This window comes from Tigriopus californicus, chromosome 6 (assembly GCF_007210705.1).
Source record: "Tigriopus californicus strain San Diego chromosome 6, Tcal_SD_v2.1, whole genome shotgun sequence".
Lineage (NCBI taxonomy): Eukaryota > Metazoa > Arthropoda > Copepoda > Harpacticoida > Harpacticidae > Tigriopus > Tigriopus californicus.
Window position 1 is genome coordinate 8,220,025 of NC_081445.1, and position 14,924 is coordinate 8,234,948.

General features: G+C 42.9%; 4 protein-coding genes across 6 annotated transcripts in view; 2 read left to right on the top strand and 2 right to left on the bottom strand.

Annotated features, from left to right (window-relative positions):
* Positions 1–2,623, bottom strand: part of LOC131881632 (F-box/WD repeat-containing protein 5-like) — a 4,998-nt gene extending 2,375 nt beyond the window's left edge. Inside the window, exons 1-3 of the mRNA XM_059228551.1 lie at positions 2,234–2,623; positions 1,733–1,919; positions 1,381–1,667 (exon numbers count right to left, since the gene is read on the bottom strand). Coding sequence (XP_059084534.1) covers positions 1,381–1,667; positions 1,733–1,919; positions 2,234–2,623 — 864 coding nt within the window. The remainder of the gene's footprint in view (positions 1–1,380; positions 1,668–1,732; positions 1,920–2,233) is intronic.
* LOC131881634 (uracil phosphoribosyltransferase homolog) lies at positions 2,598–3,967 on the bottom strand. Its single transcript, XM_059228552.1, has 2 exons — positions 3,450–3,967; positions 2,598–3,098 (listed from the first exon to the last, which is right to left on the bottom strand). Exons 1-2 carry the CDS (start codon positions 3,813–3,815, stop codon positions 2,745–2,747), a joined length of 720 nt encoding a protein of 239 aa, XP_059084535.1. The 5' UTR covers positions 3,816–3,967; the 3' UTR covers positions 2,598–2,744.
* Positions 3,968–7,631: 3,664 nt separating this feature from the next.
* On the top strand, positions 7,632–9,541 carry LOC131881647 (cyclin-dependent kinase 2-associated protein 1-like). Of its 3 annotated transcripts, none has more exons than XM_059228574.1 (3): positions 7,632–7,881; positions 7,969–8,224; positions 9,026–9,541. In XM_059228574.1, the coding sequence occupies exons 2-3, from the start codon at positions 7,976–7,978 to the stop codon at positions 9,242–9,244; spliced, it is 468 nt and encodes a 155-aa protein (XP_059084557.1). In that variant the 5' UTR covers positions 7,632–7,881; positions 7,969–7,975; the 3' UTR covers positions 9,245–9,541. The 3 variants fall into 3 exon arrangements, with proteins under 3 accessions (XP_059084557.1, XP_059084558.1, XP_059084556.1); XM_059228575.1 differs by having other exon boundaries at positions 7,632–7,858; XM_059228573.1 differs by having other exon boundaries at positions 7,633–7,896.
* A 3,459-nt stretch (positions 9,542–13,000) lies between these two features.
* LOC131881642 (CCR4-NOT transcription complex subunit 9-like) overlaps positions 13,001–14,924 on the top strand; it is a 3,555-nt gene continuing 1,631 nt past the window's right edge. Inside the window, exons 1-3 of the mRNA XM_059228567.1 lie at positions 13,001–13,410; positions 13,751–13,888; positions 13,967–14,339. Coding sequence (XP_059084550.1) covers positions 13,271–13,410; positions 13,751–13,888; positions 13,967–14,339 — 651 coding nt within the window. The 5' untranslated portion in view covers positions 13,001–13,270. The remainder of the gene's footprint in view (positions 13,411–13,750; positions 13,889–13,966; positions 14,340–14,924) is intronic.

Below are 14,924 nucleotides of genomic sequence, written 5' to 3' on the forward strand. Positions count from 1 at the left end.
AAAACTTGCGGGGAATGAGGCATTAAATGAAGTTGCACTCGAAAAACTGAAATACTAAGAAAGGAACACTTTCACATCAGTTCTGCGACAGATTTTTTAAATAATCAGATCAGTTTGTCCTTATCCATTATTTGTTTTTCAAAAAGAAGGATAGAGAAAATTAATGGCGAATTCGGTTCCTGGGTAACTCAACACAGGAAAACTTGACACGAGAAGAATCGACACATCGAAAAACTCGACAAATCAGAAAACTCGACATGTCTCGTAAGAAAAGGCAACTCATGGAAATGCGATAGATCGGAAAAAACAGGCATGTCTCTGAAACCATTTGCAAATATCCTTAACTGAGGATAATTGGAAATGGAGATAGGGTGCTTAAGATCCAATTGCTTGTGTTTCAATTTTTAATTGGTCAAGGAATCAAAAGTCATTAAAGAGCTTGGAAATTTGAAACTTAATGTTTGCTGAGTTCTCCGGTGTCTTATATTTTCCCATGTGTCGAGTCTTCTGATGCGTCGTGTTTTCTGTTATGTCGAGTTTTCCCATTTGTCGAGTGTTCCAATGTGTCGAGTCCTCCTGTGACGAGTTCTAAGGTGGTTTGTTTTCCGACGTGTCAAGTTATCCTGGAAACGTCGAATTCAGGTTCAACTCAAGCCTGATCAAACTCTGACTTGAAAATCAGCATGTACTTTTAGGGTTTAAGATTCTGACAAATGTTTGGAATTTGTTTTCCCTCAAGATTCGAGCTTCAAACGATTTGTAAATGTTGACACTTTTGCAACAAAGTAATATGGGCTATTTTTCCTAAATAAGCTAAGATGTCTAGGAACAAAGCATGATTACGCTTTCTTCAGAGCAGATGATCCATCATTTCATTTGAGCATTTAAAGCGAGGAAAAAAAGAAATATAACAACCATGGGCCAAGAAGAGGCGAACTATTCCTAAAACAAAACAAACAGGCTAGTTCGAACAGTGAAGTCCACTTATCTTATTGCTCGGGCTTCTTCATAGTTTAACTTGCTTCCCTCTAATATTCGTAGAGAATAGGTAGGCCTTGTTGATCCGGTTGCATCGTTCAAGTCAGACTTTGACAAATTTTTAGAGAGCATTCCAGATCAACCCTACATTCAAGGACTAGCTGGGTCTGCCAACTCAAATTCGTTGGTAGACCAAACATATAAAGATTGAAAGGTAATGAAAACACGGATTGCAACCTTTCATTTTAATAGTACTGGGGATTACATTCCCTGTAGCGGTTAGAAAAGCCCGTGAAAAAACAAACCAAAAAAAGAAAAAAAATCCATGAATCCGCCCTGTAGAAATAACACCTATTTCAAAATCAGGCAATTCAAAAAATCAAAGCGAGAAGTCATGCCTACCGATGTGTTCCGGTAGTCGAACACCCTCCCGATGCAGTTTTCAACGCTCAATAGTTGAGCTTCGTCCTCAGGGCTGCGATTCCAGAGCTCACTCGGCGAAATGGGCTGGTAGTCACAAATGAACAGGACCACATTGACGGCTCGAGCCAAAGGATCATTGGACACTTGGTAGAAGCCGGAAATGAAGTATCGCTCGGTGCACCAACAACCCATCACATCGTATGGGTCATTCACCAAACGGCAAATATATTCGTAATCGTTATCATCACTGGAATCCGAGGTCAGATCTAAGAACAGTAACATGTAAAGGAACCTGCGAAGATGACGACGCTCATGGGTGAAGGGAGCTTACTGGTGTTGTAGATGGCGATTTCTCCGTTAAGGCTGTCCATGACACCAGATATGAGTAGCTTCTTATCGTCGCTGCTGTATTGGCCACTCCAAATGTAAAGCCAATTGTAACGGGCCATGTCAATGGTGTTGAAGTTCTCGAATTCGTGCGACTTCTTGTTATACCGCCATATGATGAACGAGCGGTCCTGATTGAAATAAAAACTGTGTTGACGTGTGCGACCTTTATCACAATGTAGGCATCATTTTCTAGGAACACATTGCTAACCTCGTAAGCTTTATCTAAACGGGTTACAGAAGGAGCGATAACGTTTTTTTCGAAATTTTACCACATATTAGTCGTTCTTGAATAGTTCTTCAGTGGTTTCATTGGTTCAAACTATGATTTAATTTCTACAATCGGATTCTAATCGGACTCTACTTTTCTGTTAGTTCATAACTTTAACGTTGAAAAATAAGCTCAATGGTAATAATAAGAATAATATCATAACATTAATAATACCTTGGAACAGGACACAAAATCTCCATAATTGTGAGAGAAGCTCACAAATAGAACCTCGTCCTTGTGAGCGGTAAGAGTTTGCGTGTTCACACTCGGCACTTTATTGGTCAAACGGAAGAGTTCGGCTTTCCAGTCGGGTTTGGGCTCACTAAAGGCATGAACCGGGATTTGGGAGGTCTTGAACACTTGGCAGAGCATTTGACGCCAGAACACGTTGTTGTCGTTGATGGCCAAGTACCAGGATCGACACACCAGGCTGAAACAGCACATTTGGCTTAACTCAAGTTTGCGGGCGATGTTCACCAAAAGCTCCGGGGGTAAAACCGCCCAATCGTGCGGAGAAGCCATCATTGCTTTTGCCAAGTCTAGAACGAGAAGAGCTCTTTCCATGAATCAGACCAGATTGGGTGACTTCTGCATTGAAAGTAGGAACAATAGGGGTTGGTTTATTGTATCACATGATATATTCGTAAAACATCGATGGTTATAGCCCGTGGTCGCTTGGCCTTAGTTAGTAGTCAGTTTGGTCGGTGCCGAAGTACTTTTGCCCGAAATGATTGGGAGTGACGTGATGGACCTCGGTGGTTAGGATGGTGAGGGCGGGGAATTCGCCCACGATCCGTTCGCCCGCCTCCGGAGTGCAAAACAAGTTGATGAGAAACACGTGAGATTCGGGCACACCGTGGTCCTTGAGCACCTTCATGGCTTGGCACACCTTGTTGCCACTGCTCATGATGGGATAGAGGAGCAGCACTTTCCGTTTGGCGATATCGCTGGGCAGCTTGGCAAACACCACGCGAGCGTCGTTCTTTTCTGGTTCGGAATCCACCAGGATCTTGCCAATCCGCATGGACCGACAACATTCCTATGAGAGACATCGTCTTAGCCATGGACAAGCTTGTCGAACTGTACATACTTGGTAGGAACTATAAGTCTACCTAGCTAGTACGATCTGCTTTTTGTCGATTCCGAAAAAGAGGCGGTATATATCACATTTCTTTCCAATGACCTCGGACCAAAGGCCATTTTCAGATTAGAATGTATATTTTCCGAGATCGGAGGAACCCTACCCAAGTGGTAGTATGGAAATGAAGTGAAACCCATGGCTTCTTTTTGAGACGAAGAGAGGGACAGGCTGAAAAGCTTCGATTTCGTTCTTCGAAAACCGATCATTGACTGTCAGTCATTCCTGCATACCTGTTCCGGAACTCTTTACCTGAAGGGCCTTTTCCATGGCCTCACCCGAGCGTACAATGGACACGCCACAATTGCCTTTCTCATACTTCAGGCCCTGGTAGGGCTTGCCCGTGGGTGTGACCACCTCCACCTCCGAGTAGGGCAACTGATTGAGCCCCTCCTCGATCACCATCCGGATCAAGCGATCTGCCACGAACTTGAAGTTGGAACGCGACGTCTCGGCCGAGCGGATCAAGGTCTGCAACTCGTGGATCTGATCCGTACGCGGCAACACCTTGAACTTGGACCCTAAAGCCTGACCATGGACCTGACCAACGGGACTAGAACTGGGACTGGGGTCAGGCGTGGACACCGGGCCATTCACGGGCTCACCCACCGATGCCATGATGATGAGGAAGGCTGGTCCAAGCCTACACGCCTCACACCACGGTCAGTTGAGCCTTGTCACAGGAAGAATCCAGGGGCACGCAGCCGCAATCTCGCTCCCACAGAAATCCACAAGTCAACCAGGGCAAATTGGTCAGTGTGTTGTCTGTGTGTTGTTTAGACTGGGAAATAGGGAGGCTCAGGATGGTGAGGACAGTTGAGCCAGTTTGTTTGAAATTGCGAGCCAGTTATGTCGCGAAAATTTTGCGCAGGAACCAGGACTATCACGGATATACTGTTGAAAATGGGAAGTTATTTTGTAGTCGATCCGCAAGAAGATAATGTGGCACAGGAAATGAGGCAACGCTTTATGGTTTCGATTGGCTGATCATTTATGCACCACCATAACTTGGTACGACATTGATGTTTTTTTGAATGGACGACGCTTTACACGACACTTCTTCTGCCTTGATCAATCCAACCTTGACAGGAAAATGACCCTTGACTCTACATGATGGCAGCTCTGTTCACATGTGTTTAAACTTTCCAGGGTGATCGACACCGGGTGTCAAAATCCGAATAGCTTCAGGATCCTTCCAACGATGTATTGAATCAAAAAAAATTCATGATTGTATTTCTTTCAGACAGCTGGATGTTTCGATGACAGCCAAAAAAGTGCAAGGTCTGATAGCACATTCTGCTTACACTCCCATGGCACCAAAGACCATCTCGCCGTAGATAATGAGTACTCTCGTCTCTCTCTGAAACCTAATAGAGCTCTACGAGTGCCTCCATTCCTCGCCCTTTATCTCAAATATTGCGCTTTTTGCCCTAAGTTTAAGCAGATTAAAATTATGTGATACGCTATATTTGAACATGTAATGAGTTTTACAAAGCACGTTAGATATTACGTTAAACACCATCTTTGGAATCAAATAGAACAAAGGACGTGTTAGACGAATTTTAATGTTTGAAAAATATAACAAAACAGTCCAATCCCAGGAGTCAACAAATGACAGGACATTTTCTGACCCATTATAAATGTGAACTCAAGGTAAGAATGGTGTGGTTTTCCATCACCTTGCCATTTTTTCTAAATCTTGCGCTTTTCTCTGGGCTTTGGGATTTTCGGCAATTGTTTTCCTCCATCTTTGTTGAAGCACTGAGTCCAATTCACTGAAATCCTTGAAAAGCATGATTCCGATTCCCTTTTCGCCATGGCTTCTCCTGGCCATATCTTTTTGTGCATCCAATTCTCTTGCTTTCGAAATCCTCCATCCTCGATCTTTGATTGCACCCAAGTCTACCGGACCCCCACGTCATATTTGTCTGGAGGGGGACTTGCAATGCAAAAGAGAGGCCGAGGAATGTAGGCGCAAATGTATCGCCTTGAAGGCCCCCGTGATGGCCAAATGTACTGCTTTAGCCGCTTTGACTGGACCCTTGGTCTCCAATGGGCTCTCTATGGAGGGATTTGAGAATGTGGGTGCCGTGGTTGGGGCCAGTTTAGCTGCTTTGTCGCCATATTGCGAAGGTGGGGATGCTTGTGCCAAATGCAAGGAAGGGCGTGGGTTACGGGATCTGATCACCGAGATCAAGATGATATACGAGGACTCTCAAAGTCAATTAAATAAAATAGAAAGTACTTTGACGGGCCTTGGCGAGCAAATGGCCAGTTTGGATGCGGAAATCAAGACTCAAATGAATGAGGTGACTCTTGAGATTGGGCTAAAGAATGTGTATCTGCGATCATGGTTGGATTTAGCCTCTTTGGAGCTCGTGTATGACCATATTACCGATGGGGTTGCTATCAGAGACATCTTTGTCAAACTCATTGCTCGCCCAAAAATGACGGAGGTCATTTCAGAACTGGAAATGACCTTCTTCGAAATGATTGCCGGTGAATCAGCCTACATTCGCTTGTCCCCCCAAAAGTTCTGCCAATTGGAAGCCCTTACCTCATTGCAACTAGCCCAAACCAAGGTTCGGGAACTGTTCGTTTTCGAGGCTATTACGAACAATCCGGATGTGGAGACCGCGGCCATTTTGGACGATTTTAATGCTCATCAAACCAAAGAAACGGAGGCCATTGAAGAGCTGTGCGGAATCCACAACAATCCCCAAGACAGACCATCAAATTCAGACGAACCCATGGAGAATATTATGCAGAAAGAGACGTTTCTCTCGGGCTTACCAGACCTTGTCATGAAAGAGTTTGAAGGTAATTTCAGATCACGGCAAAACACGAGCTACAATCAAAAAGCCCTGAATGAACATTGCCGGGAAATTTGCGAGTTCAAAGTCAACGAACTCTCTGTGTGGTGTGAGACGGTGGGCGTGTTTGGAGCCTCCCTCATGTGCGCCACGGCATTCTTCAGTCCGCCCTTTGGTTGTACTTTCGGCTCGGCCATCAGCTCCAAAGCGGCTTTGGCAGCACTTTGCGCCAGTGGCATTTTCCTGCGCTCTTGTGAATTGTGCGGCGAGTCGGTTTCGTTCGACGATATTCTCGATAATATTGATCTCTTGCACAGAGATGCGGCCAAGAACATATCCAATGGAGCGGGTGTTTTAGAGACGAATGTTCAGGCCTTACGGGAGGACTTCTTGGGCTCAATGAAGCAACTGAAGAAATTCTACCATGTGACCCAGGCCTACGGGAAATTTATGCACAAAGTCGGTCGCTTGGACACCTTGTTCCAACGAATGAAACGGGATCGATTCGGACGTCCGGTCAAAGGCCTCAACTATAACAAGTTCTTCCACGAAAACACGCTTTTGAACATCTTGGAAGCGATCACGGAGTTCCACATTTTGTTAGTCGGCAGTAAAAAGTATCCTCCTTTTGAGATGAACTCGATTTTCGAGTTTGACCCGGACTACTGCCAACCGGAACACCTGTGCAACTTGGAGAAGACCCAGTTTGGACTCATCGAGAAACTTTTTCTCGTGTCTAACCATATCAGCTACCCACTAGACGACATCAAGCCCATGATCAAATCATGGCGAGAGGAACAAGAGACCCACATTCAAAACGTTTGTCACACCCAAACCGTTCGTTCCAAAGATGAGGGACATTAATATTAAGGCGATGACAAACCCCAGCTTTTTTAAGGCTTCGTTTGGTCCGATGGTTCTTGTGAACTTGACCATTTCCCAGAGCCCTAACATCGGTTTGGAATTAACTCTGACTAGGATGTATTTGAGAAGATTGGGGAGATGATTCTAATATTTCTGATTAGATTTCCAATCATTGCTGGAATCCCAAGCGTTTATGATAGAAATATAAATGATCTTGTGTTTCCGTAATGAAGTTTGGTAGCGCTTTATTTTTTCACCCTCGGATTATACTGAAACGAAATATTTGGGATGGATGAATATCAACATCGAGGTCTATGTGAAAATGACACAGAACAAGGTATGACTGATCATTTTCCGTAGATACGACTGTTTCACTTGTTTATTAAGAGTCAGTAGCAAGCAATAGTTAGAGGATCTCGAAGAAAAGCCACGGATAGTCGAACTTTCTTCATCAGTCTACAAAAATATCACTGAAAATTATCATCCTTCATACTAGTACGTCTGCAATGCAAGAGAAGACCATTTCGTATTCAATTTCAATACGCCTCAAGCTTCCAAGAGGAAAGGAAAGAATTCAAAGAAACCCCCTGACTCCCCTGACACCCTGATCCAGATGATAATGGATCATTTATTCATTGTGTGCATCACCAATGATAACTTGCCGGCAGGCTTCCACCTTGACTGTTAACTTGTCTCTCGAGAGTCTGCCTCCTCTTTGCTCTCTCTTTTGGATCCGCTTGCCCAATCTCCTCCTCTCTCCTTCCAGTCCCGGCGAGTAACGCAGTAAGGAAGTAATGTGCATTGCACTCGTTACTCTTTTCAGACAAAAAGACTGTTTGGTACCAATCTATCTCAGGGGGGCAATGAGAGCTAGAGGATCGGGAAAGAACCGATTCTTGTGAAAATCTTCAAATCCAAGATTACCCGGTCCTTCCCAAACATCCCAGCATCGCTTTGGAAGCATCTCAGCTCCAGCAAGTGCAAGTGTGTCCATCTAATTTGCGGAAGTAAACATTGTAGAGGTTCTGTTCTGGTTTTCCATACATAACCTGCCGACTGCTGCTGAAAGTCGTATCGTCATATTTCTATTTTAGAATCATCATGAACATGTCGAATTTGAACCTGGATGAGATCCAAATGTTGGCCATGGCTGCGGCTAATGCTGCGGCTGCGGCTCAACAGCAGCAGTCGGCTGTGGCGGCCCATGCGGCTATGGCCGCGGCGGCGTCGACGTCTCGTCCTCGGGCTTCTCCGTCGGTCACCCCGCAGCCCATGGGCACGCCCAAAGCTTCCAATAGCTCTCGATCCACACCCACCCCTACACCCATCCCGACGCAAAACGGCATTGGGGTAAGAGATTGAAAGTGATCCAAAAAATGTGATCGACATAACTCACTTGGAAAAGGGCCGAAATTGATATGGATGAGAAGAAAGTTATCTTCAATTTAAAATGCTATATGCGGTTTAACAAGTTATCAGGTTATTAGGCGCTCGATGGAGGCCCGAGGGGCCTAAAGGGGAGAAAAAGGGGGCTTTATATGTTTCAAAAGCCCTAGATGATTTTGTATTTCTTGATTCAACAAAAAGGTGTCTATCAATGGTCGGTCAAAACAGTTCAAGAAGAACCATTGTTTTGAGGTCCATAATTAGGGAATGCTGAAAAAGTTAACCTACCGTTTCAACCATTTAAGTTTGAAAATACAAATATTAAATGTAGATTTGGTATCTTGGACCTGATCTCAAAATTTCTCAGAGGTAATCGCAGACAAAAACATACCAATTGTTCTTATAGAAAATGGATAAGTATATATAATTTTTCTTTTCGTTGAAAATAAATTATTAATGCCTTACAGTTGGTAAATATAAACGAGATTTGGTAAATGTTTATTTTTCTCCATGAGGATGCGTTCAAACAAACTTTGGAGGAAACTAATCATCTTTTAATGAACTGACATGAAAATATTTTTTGAAATATAACTTAGACGACGAAAGAGACTCCAAGCATGTTTCATTTCCTCAAAATATAGAATGTTTATCTTAATTGGTTGCTGCGAAAATAAGCAACGATCAATCAATCGTGATCAAAAACTATCGCCTTAATTTTATTTCTTTATATTTGAGGACAATGTTGTCAATACCTTGTCATTTCAGTCTCTCCCGGCATCGATCACGAATCCGAATTCCTTGGACCCGCAATCACAGTCGAAATACCAACAGCTCCTGTCAGTCATTGAGGAGATGAGCAAGGATATCCGGCCAACGTACGCGGGCTCCAAATCCAGTGCAGAGCGGCTGAAACGCGGCATCGTTTACGCCCGTATTCTCGTACGAGAATGTCTGGTGGAAACGGAGCGCAGCGCCCGCTCGTAGTGATAGTGAACCTCCTCGTTGATCGGATGGAGGCGTTGGCCCACGATGACGATAAGGACCCCCATTAATCTCCGCATTTCCGACCGTTTGATGTCAATCGAATCACTCACAAAACGGCCTTTCAGACAAAGACATTCAATCGTTATGTACTTCTACTGTCCATTAGGCCATTCTATAGTTCTTTGAGAGCTCTAAAGTGGTTTCCCGTGCCATCCGGTATTTTCCCTGTGTGCCGTCTTGTTTCAATTTCAATGTGAACTTAGATTCTTAGAGCATCAATAAATGTGCATTACCCTACTTTGAGAGTCACGATGAGATTCAGAGTTCGGAATCTCAAGGGAGTTCATGTGACTTTTTGTGACTAAGAGTTCTTGTAACGTTCACGTTTTTCTAGAAAGACATTAAAGTTTAAAGCAACCTTCATATGTGTGATTAAAATATATTTTTTTCTGCTCCAAAGATTTGTTTTGTAAAACATCGATTTTATAGCTCATGAGCTTATGAGGAGCAGGTGGGAGAAATGGGGGGGGGGAAATCGCCAAAAAAAGTACCTAATAGCAGGGCATTCAATAGTCGTTCCTCAATAAAAGGAACGAATTACAGTTACAATTACTTTGGTCAAAACTAGCAATTTGTTACACAACCATTACTCGAAAAAAAAGTATTGGCGTAACTTGTTGCTTTTCCCAAGATTTAGATGACCAATATTATGTGGGTTTTGCCCCATCAAGATCATACTTCTGGAAAGAAATTGTGTTTTTTGCTTCAATCAGTCCTAACGCGTAACATTTGAAGACTTTGCGTCAACAATTTTTCAATAATGAGCATTGGCATTTAATCTTGGCATAATTGTTCAAAATGTATTGCATCATACTGCTTGAGGAGTCAAGATTGGGACATAGACTATGATTGGGACCCTGGATGGGGTAATGATTGTTGATGGCTTGCAACAATGTCGCAAAAATCATGATGGAAAAACTCATTAGCCATTGTCAGGTCAGCAAAGCTTCCTTGTTTGATGGCTTAAGTCATGGACAATGGGGAATCTTGGGAAATTTGATGCATCACGCTCAAGCCAAAAAAAAAAATTCCTTGCTGCACTGAATTAGGTTTCCAGTCCAACTAAATTTGATTGAGAATATGTGAACAATAAAGTAGCAAATGCTACTACTACTGAGGGAAACTTGCCCTGGTCCAAGATGCAACGCATCAAGTACGAGAAAACAGGAGCAAGGACCAGTGAGCATTTCATCAGAAACTGAGATGTCACTCCATCAGGGCCAGGGGAGCTCGAGAGTCTCAAGTCCCTGATGGCCTCTAAAGCATCCTGATCTGTGACTACAAGATCATCCAATTGCTCAATTGGATGGAGCTATCAGATGAAATATTTAAGCGTTATAAAAATGCAGAACAATGATAAAATGGGTATGGCAATCAAAACAATTACATATCTGACCCCGACTTTGCTTATCAGGTTGAGATGAAAAACGCTAAAGAACTTCAAAAAGGCATTTTCCAGAAAAACGATGAGGTGTTAAGCAATACCAATTTTGGCGAAAAGGTACTTGGGAAACTCATTTTTTAGGTCTTTTTTAGGTCTACTTATAAGGAAACTTATCAAATAGGAAGGTGGGCATTAAAATATTTTACGTTCAATATCCTATTGAACTGATTGAAAAGGTTGAAATTACAACAACTGGCAAAGGCGTAGTCATTTCCCTACATAGATCGAAATGCGACGTTATAGGTGTAAAAAAGGTAGCAAGTGCAAGTTACGAACAATATTAAGGTAATAATAACGCGACCGGGGCGCTTGCATTGTACAAACTTGGAGAAATGCTGATGATCTGAATCTAAAGTGATATCTAGAGCACAATCTTATGTGTGTTCAAAGTTAAATGGTAAATTTATTGATAAGTGTGAAATATTCTACCATATTCATTTTCCATGAACTTTCATCTCATGGGCTCTTAAAGGACCAACCACAGAAAGAAGATATAGGGATGATTTCCAGTTATCTCTGCTTCCCGTAATGTATGCTCCAGTGTCATGCTCCTTTGACTTCATGTCTAGAAACATCCTCTCAGCAACACTTAAAATAAGAACTACTGTTTGCCTCAAGGTTGGTTGGCTAGGGCTGCCATTTGAGCCCCAATTTTCGAAATCTGACTAAGAATGAAATATCGTTACTTACCGGCAATCCTAGTTTGGCAAAACAATAGAAAAATCATTAGGCTTGCTTTTTGAGCGTTGTTTGTGCCAGATTCTATAAGCACAATTCGCTGACCAACATGCTATCCATCAAAAATACAGTTGAATGAGTGCCATGGTCGGTGATAGATCAATACTGCTCGCACGAGAGAACCTTGAGCCTTGAGCATTAATGTGGACTATAAGAATCAAATTAAGCAATGGAACCATGTGGAGCTCTTAAAAATATTTGGACCACATATACAGTTGAACTTCGATGTAACGATATTGTCCGTTGGCGGGCAAAAATCTAGTTCAATTGAGACTTGAGGCTATGAAGAAACTACAGCATTTGGTAATTACATAAGCATAAAAAATAGTGTTGAATTGAGATTCGTCACATCGAATTTCGACTTTAGTCATGTCGCAATGTTGGCTCTTTTTACATTGCTATATATTCCATTCCATTCGCGAGAAGACGTAGACATTTCATTTTCAATTACCTTTATATTCAACGAGCCCGAATACATACATACATAGATACATTTTCACAAGTTTTGGCATAATGCGTTTTGTAAATTCGACATCCCTGTTCCACCTCTTTTGTTGCTGTGGGACGGCTTTCGTTCATCAACAACTGCATCACTAAAACTAGTGATAAGGCAAATGCGGGAAACTTTCACATTAGCAATTCTTTGAATTATTGATACGTAAATTCGAGCATATTCCTAGAAGTGAACAGAATTGAAGTTAAATCTCAAAATGGTCTTAGCACCTCAGTTGACCGAAGCAGAAAAATTCTTGTTTATACATGGTTATAAACAATGGTTTAAGACAAAACCAAGCCGGAATTGGCATACATATTGGCAGCTTAGCTTATTGATAAACCTTACAGTTTGTTGTAATGTAATTTGAAAAGCGACCATGAAATAAATTGATTGTCAAATAAGGCTTAGTCGTAGTTTTTCTTGAATCAGATATAAAATCAAGAAAAATATCATCTGACCGCTATGTAAGTCATTGATTTGTTGAATTTAGGATAAGTGAGAAAATACCGAGCTGGAGATATGCTATGACAAACAAATGGTCTGTTTATATCACATTTGCAATACAGATGAAGTAATTCCTTTCAGTCACATCAAACTTCAAATTCAACGGTCTAAAATTACACTTCCATCACAGATCAGTTCTTGGACACTCAAAAACTTCAAATTTTTGGGTGACTCTTGGTCATGTCAATGAGCAAAATGAACAATATAGAATGAAGATATTAAGAATCAGTACAGAACAAGGAAATATAAAACTGGATAAAAATACTCCAAATTTTACTGGAATAATAGCCAATCCTGGCGTTTCTACTTACCTTCACGTCAAACAGAAAATGAAGGAAGCTTGGCAATTGGTAAACACTTTTTACCGCCGTGCTGAGTATCTGACGTGTAGCGAGCAGAATACCTCAAGAAATACCTCCCTGAGAATCACCCGCAAAATCGGAACACATTCCCTAGACTCGAGCCCACCCGATCTCGCAGTATCACTACAAGGGTGCTGGAGTTTAGGCGTAAGTGGGTTGACTTGACGGGCAGATTGGACTCGATTGACTCGAACCATGAATCCAAGAATCCCGATTGAGTCGTTCAGAATCTTTACATGACTTAGTCAGTCAGTCAGTGGACCATCGAACCGAGTGCTCCACTTGAGTAGCCCGTGAACAGCCTGAAAATCTTCACGCTCAGCCCATCTTAAACCGTGAGGCTATACAATAGCGTTGTTGAGTCGTGGAATAGCCGTTGTCTGGTCCATCCCATTCGTTTGAGGCTCGTCGTCTGAGCGGGCATGTCGTCTCATGCGGCGGGTTCGACGGCGGCCACCGCAGCCGCTGCCGCCGCGGCCAATGTGGACCGCAATCAGATCTACCAATGGATTCAAGAGCTCTCATCGCCGGACACGCGAGAAACTGCCCTTTTAGAGCTCAGGTGAGGTCTCCACCTCTCAAATGATCCAATCCGACCTTGATGGCCATCGACCTTCAGCCTAGGAATGCTCAGATGCTAATTCAATGATCGGAAAAGTAGAACGGAATCAGTATTTTGACAGGATTGGCCTTGAATCGGTCTGAAGGTTGCCAATAGTAATAGTATACAAATGGCCAGAGTCAGTTCGGTTGGGCGAGTGAAATCATTCGTAGCCAATTTTCTTCCATACTGAAATTGAAGGGATCGATGGATGGAGACAAAAGTCTTACGGAATAGGGTTGAATAACCACCCCCAATGGTGGCATGAGAAACCGTGATTGAAACGACTTTTGACTTGCAGTAAGAAGCGTGAAGTGGTGCCGGACTTGGCGCCCATGTTGTGGAACTCGTTTGGCACGATTGCTGCCTTGCTCCAAGAGATCATCAACATCTACCCGGCCATCAATCCACCCGTATTATCCGCTCATCAATCCAATCGGTAAGAGGTTCAGCTCCCATTTCCGACCCGTATATCCTTCCTTGATAAGATGGTCCCTCCTTGCTTGCATCTGGACAGGGTTTGCAACGCGCTCGCTTTGCTCCAATGCGTGGCTTCGCATCCAGACACGCGCTCCGCTTTCCTGTTGGCTCACATCCCGTTGTACCTTTACTCGTTCCTTCATACCGTGTCCAAGACCCGTCCCTTCGAGTACTTGCGCCTGACCAGCTTGGGCGTTATCGGGGCCTTGGTCAAGACCGATGAGCAGGAAGTGATCAATTTTCTCCTCACCACTGAGATTATTCCGCTTTGTCTGAGAATCATGGAGGCGGGGTCTGAGCTGTCCAAGACCGTGGCCACATTCATCCTTCAAAAGATCCTCCTGGACGAGACTGGTCTATACTATATTTGTCAGACCTACGATCGTTTTAGCCATGTGGCCATGATTTTGGTGAGTTTATGGATACAGTTGGGCATGTCTAATGAGTGGATTATTTCAAAAGCATATGAATAACTAATTTTGACACTGGAGCAGAGAGTTGATTTTGATGACTTTACATTTTTTTTTTTTGAGATTTTGTACACAGGAAATTGCCCCAAAAATGATTTGCTATGCACAGGGTCACCAGGATTAAGCAGGACAGTACACTGTTTTATGTCTAATTTATGTTTGAAGCCTACAATATTAAATATTACCGTTTTCGGATTGATCGAGCATCTGTATTACACCTTTGGTACAAGTATAATTCTGTGTTATCAAAATCAGCCCCAGAACATGGATCCCAAAGAAGCAGTAATTGAAATTCATCATGCGGAGAACAGCATCCAGAAAACTTGCGAAGAGTCTGAACAACCTCTAAATGAGCAAACAGCAAACCAGAGGACCAAANGAAAGAAGAGAGTTGGACTTCATTGTTTTAACTAGCCTGGATTCTCGAGGGCTTGAGGGTGCTCTCAAAACGCACATTAAGCCTCTAAGGTCACTAGAATAAACCCTAAATCCTGGGTCGTGCCACTTTTTTATTTATTGATTGCA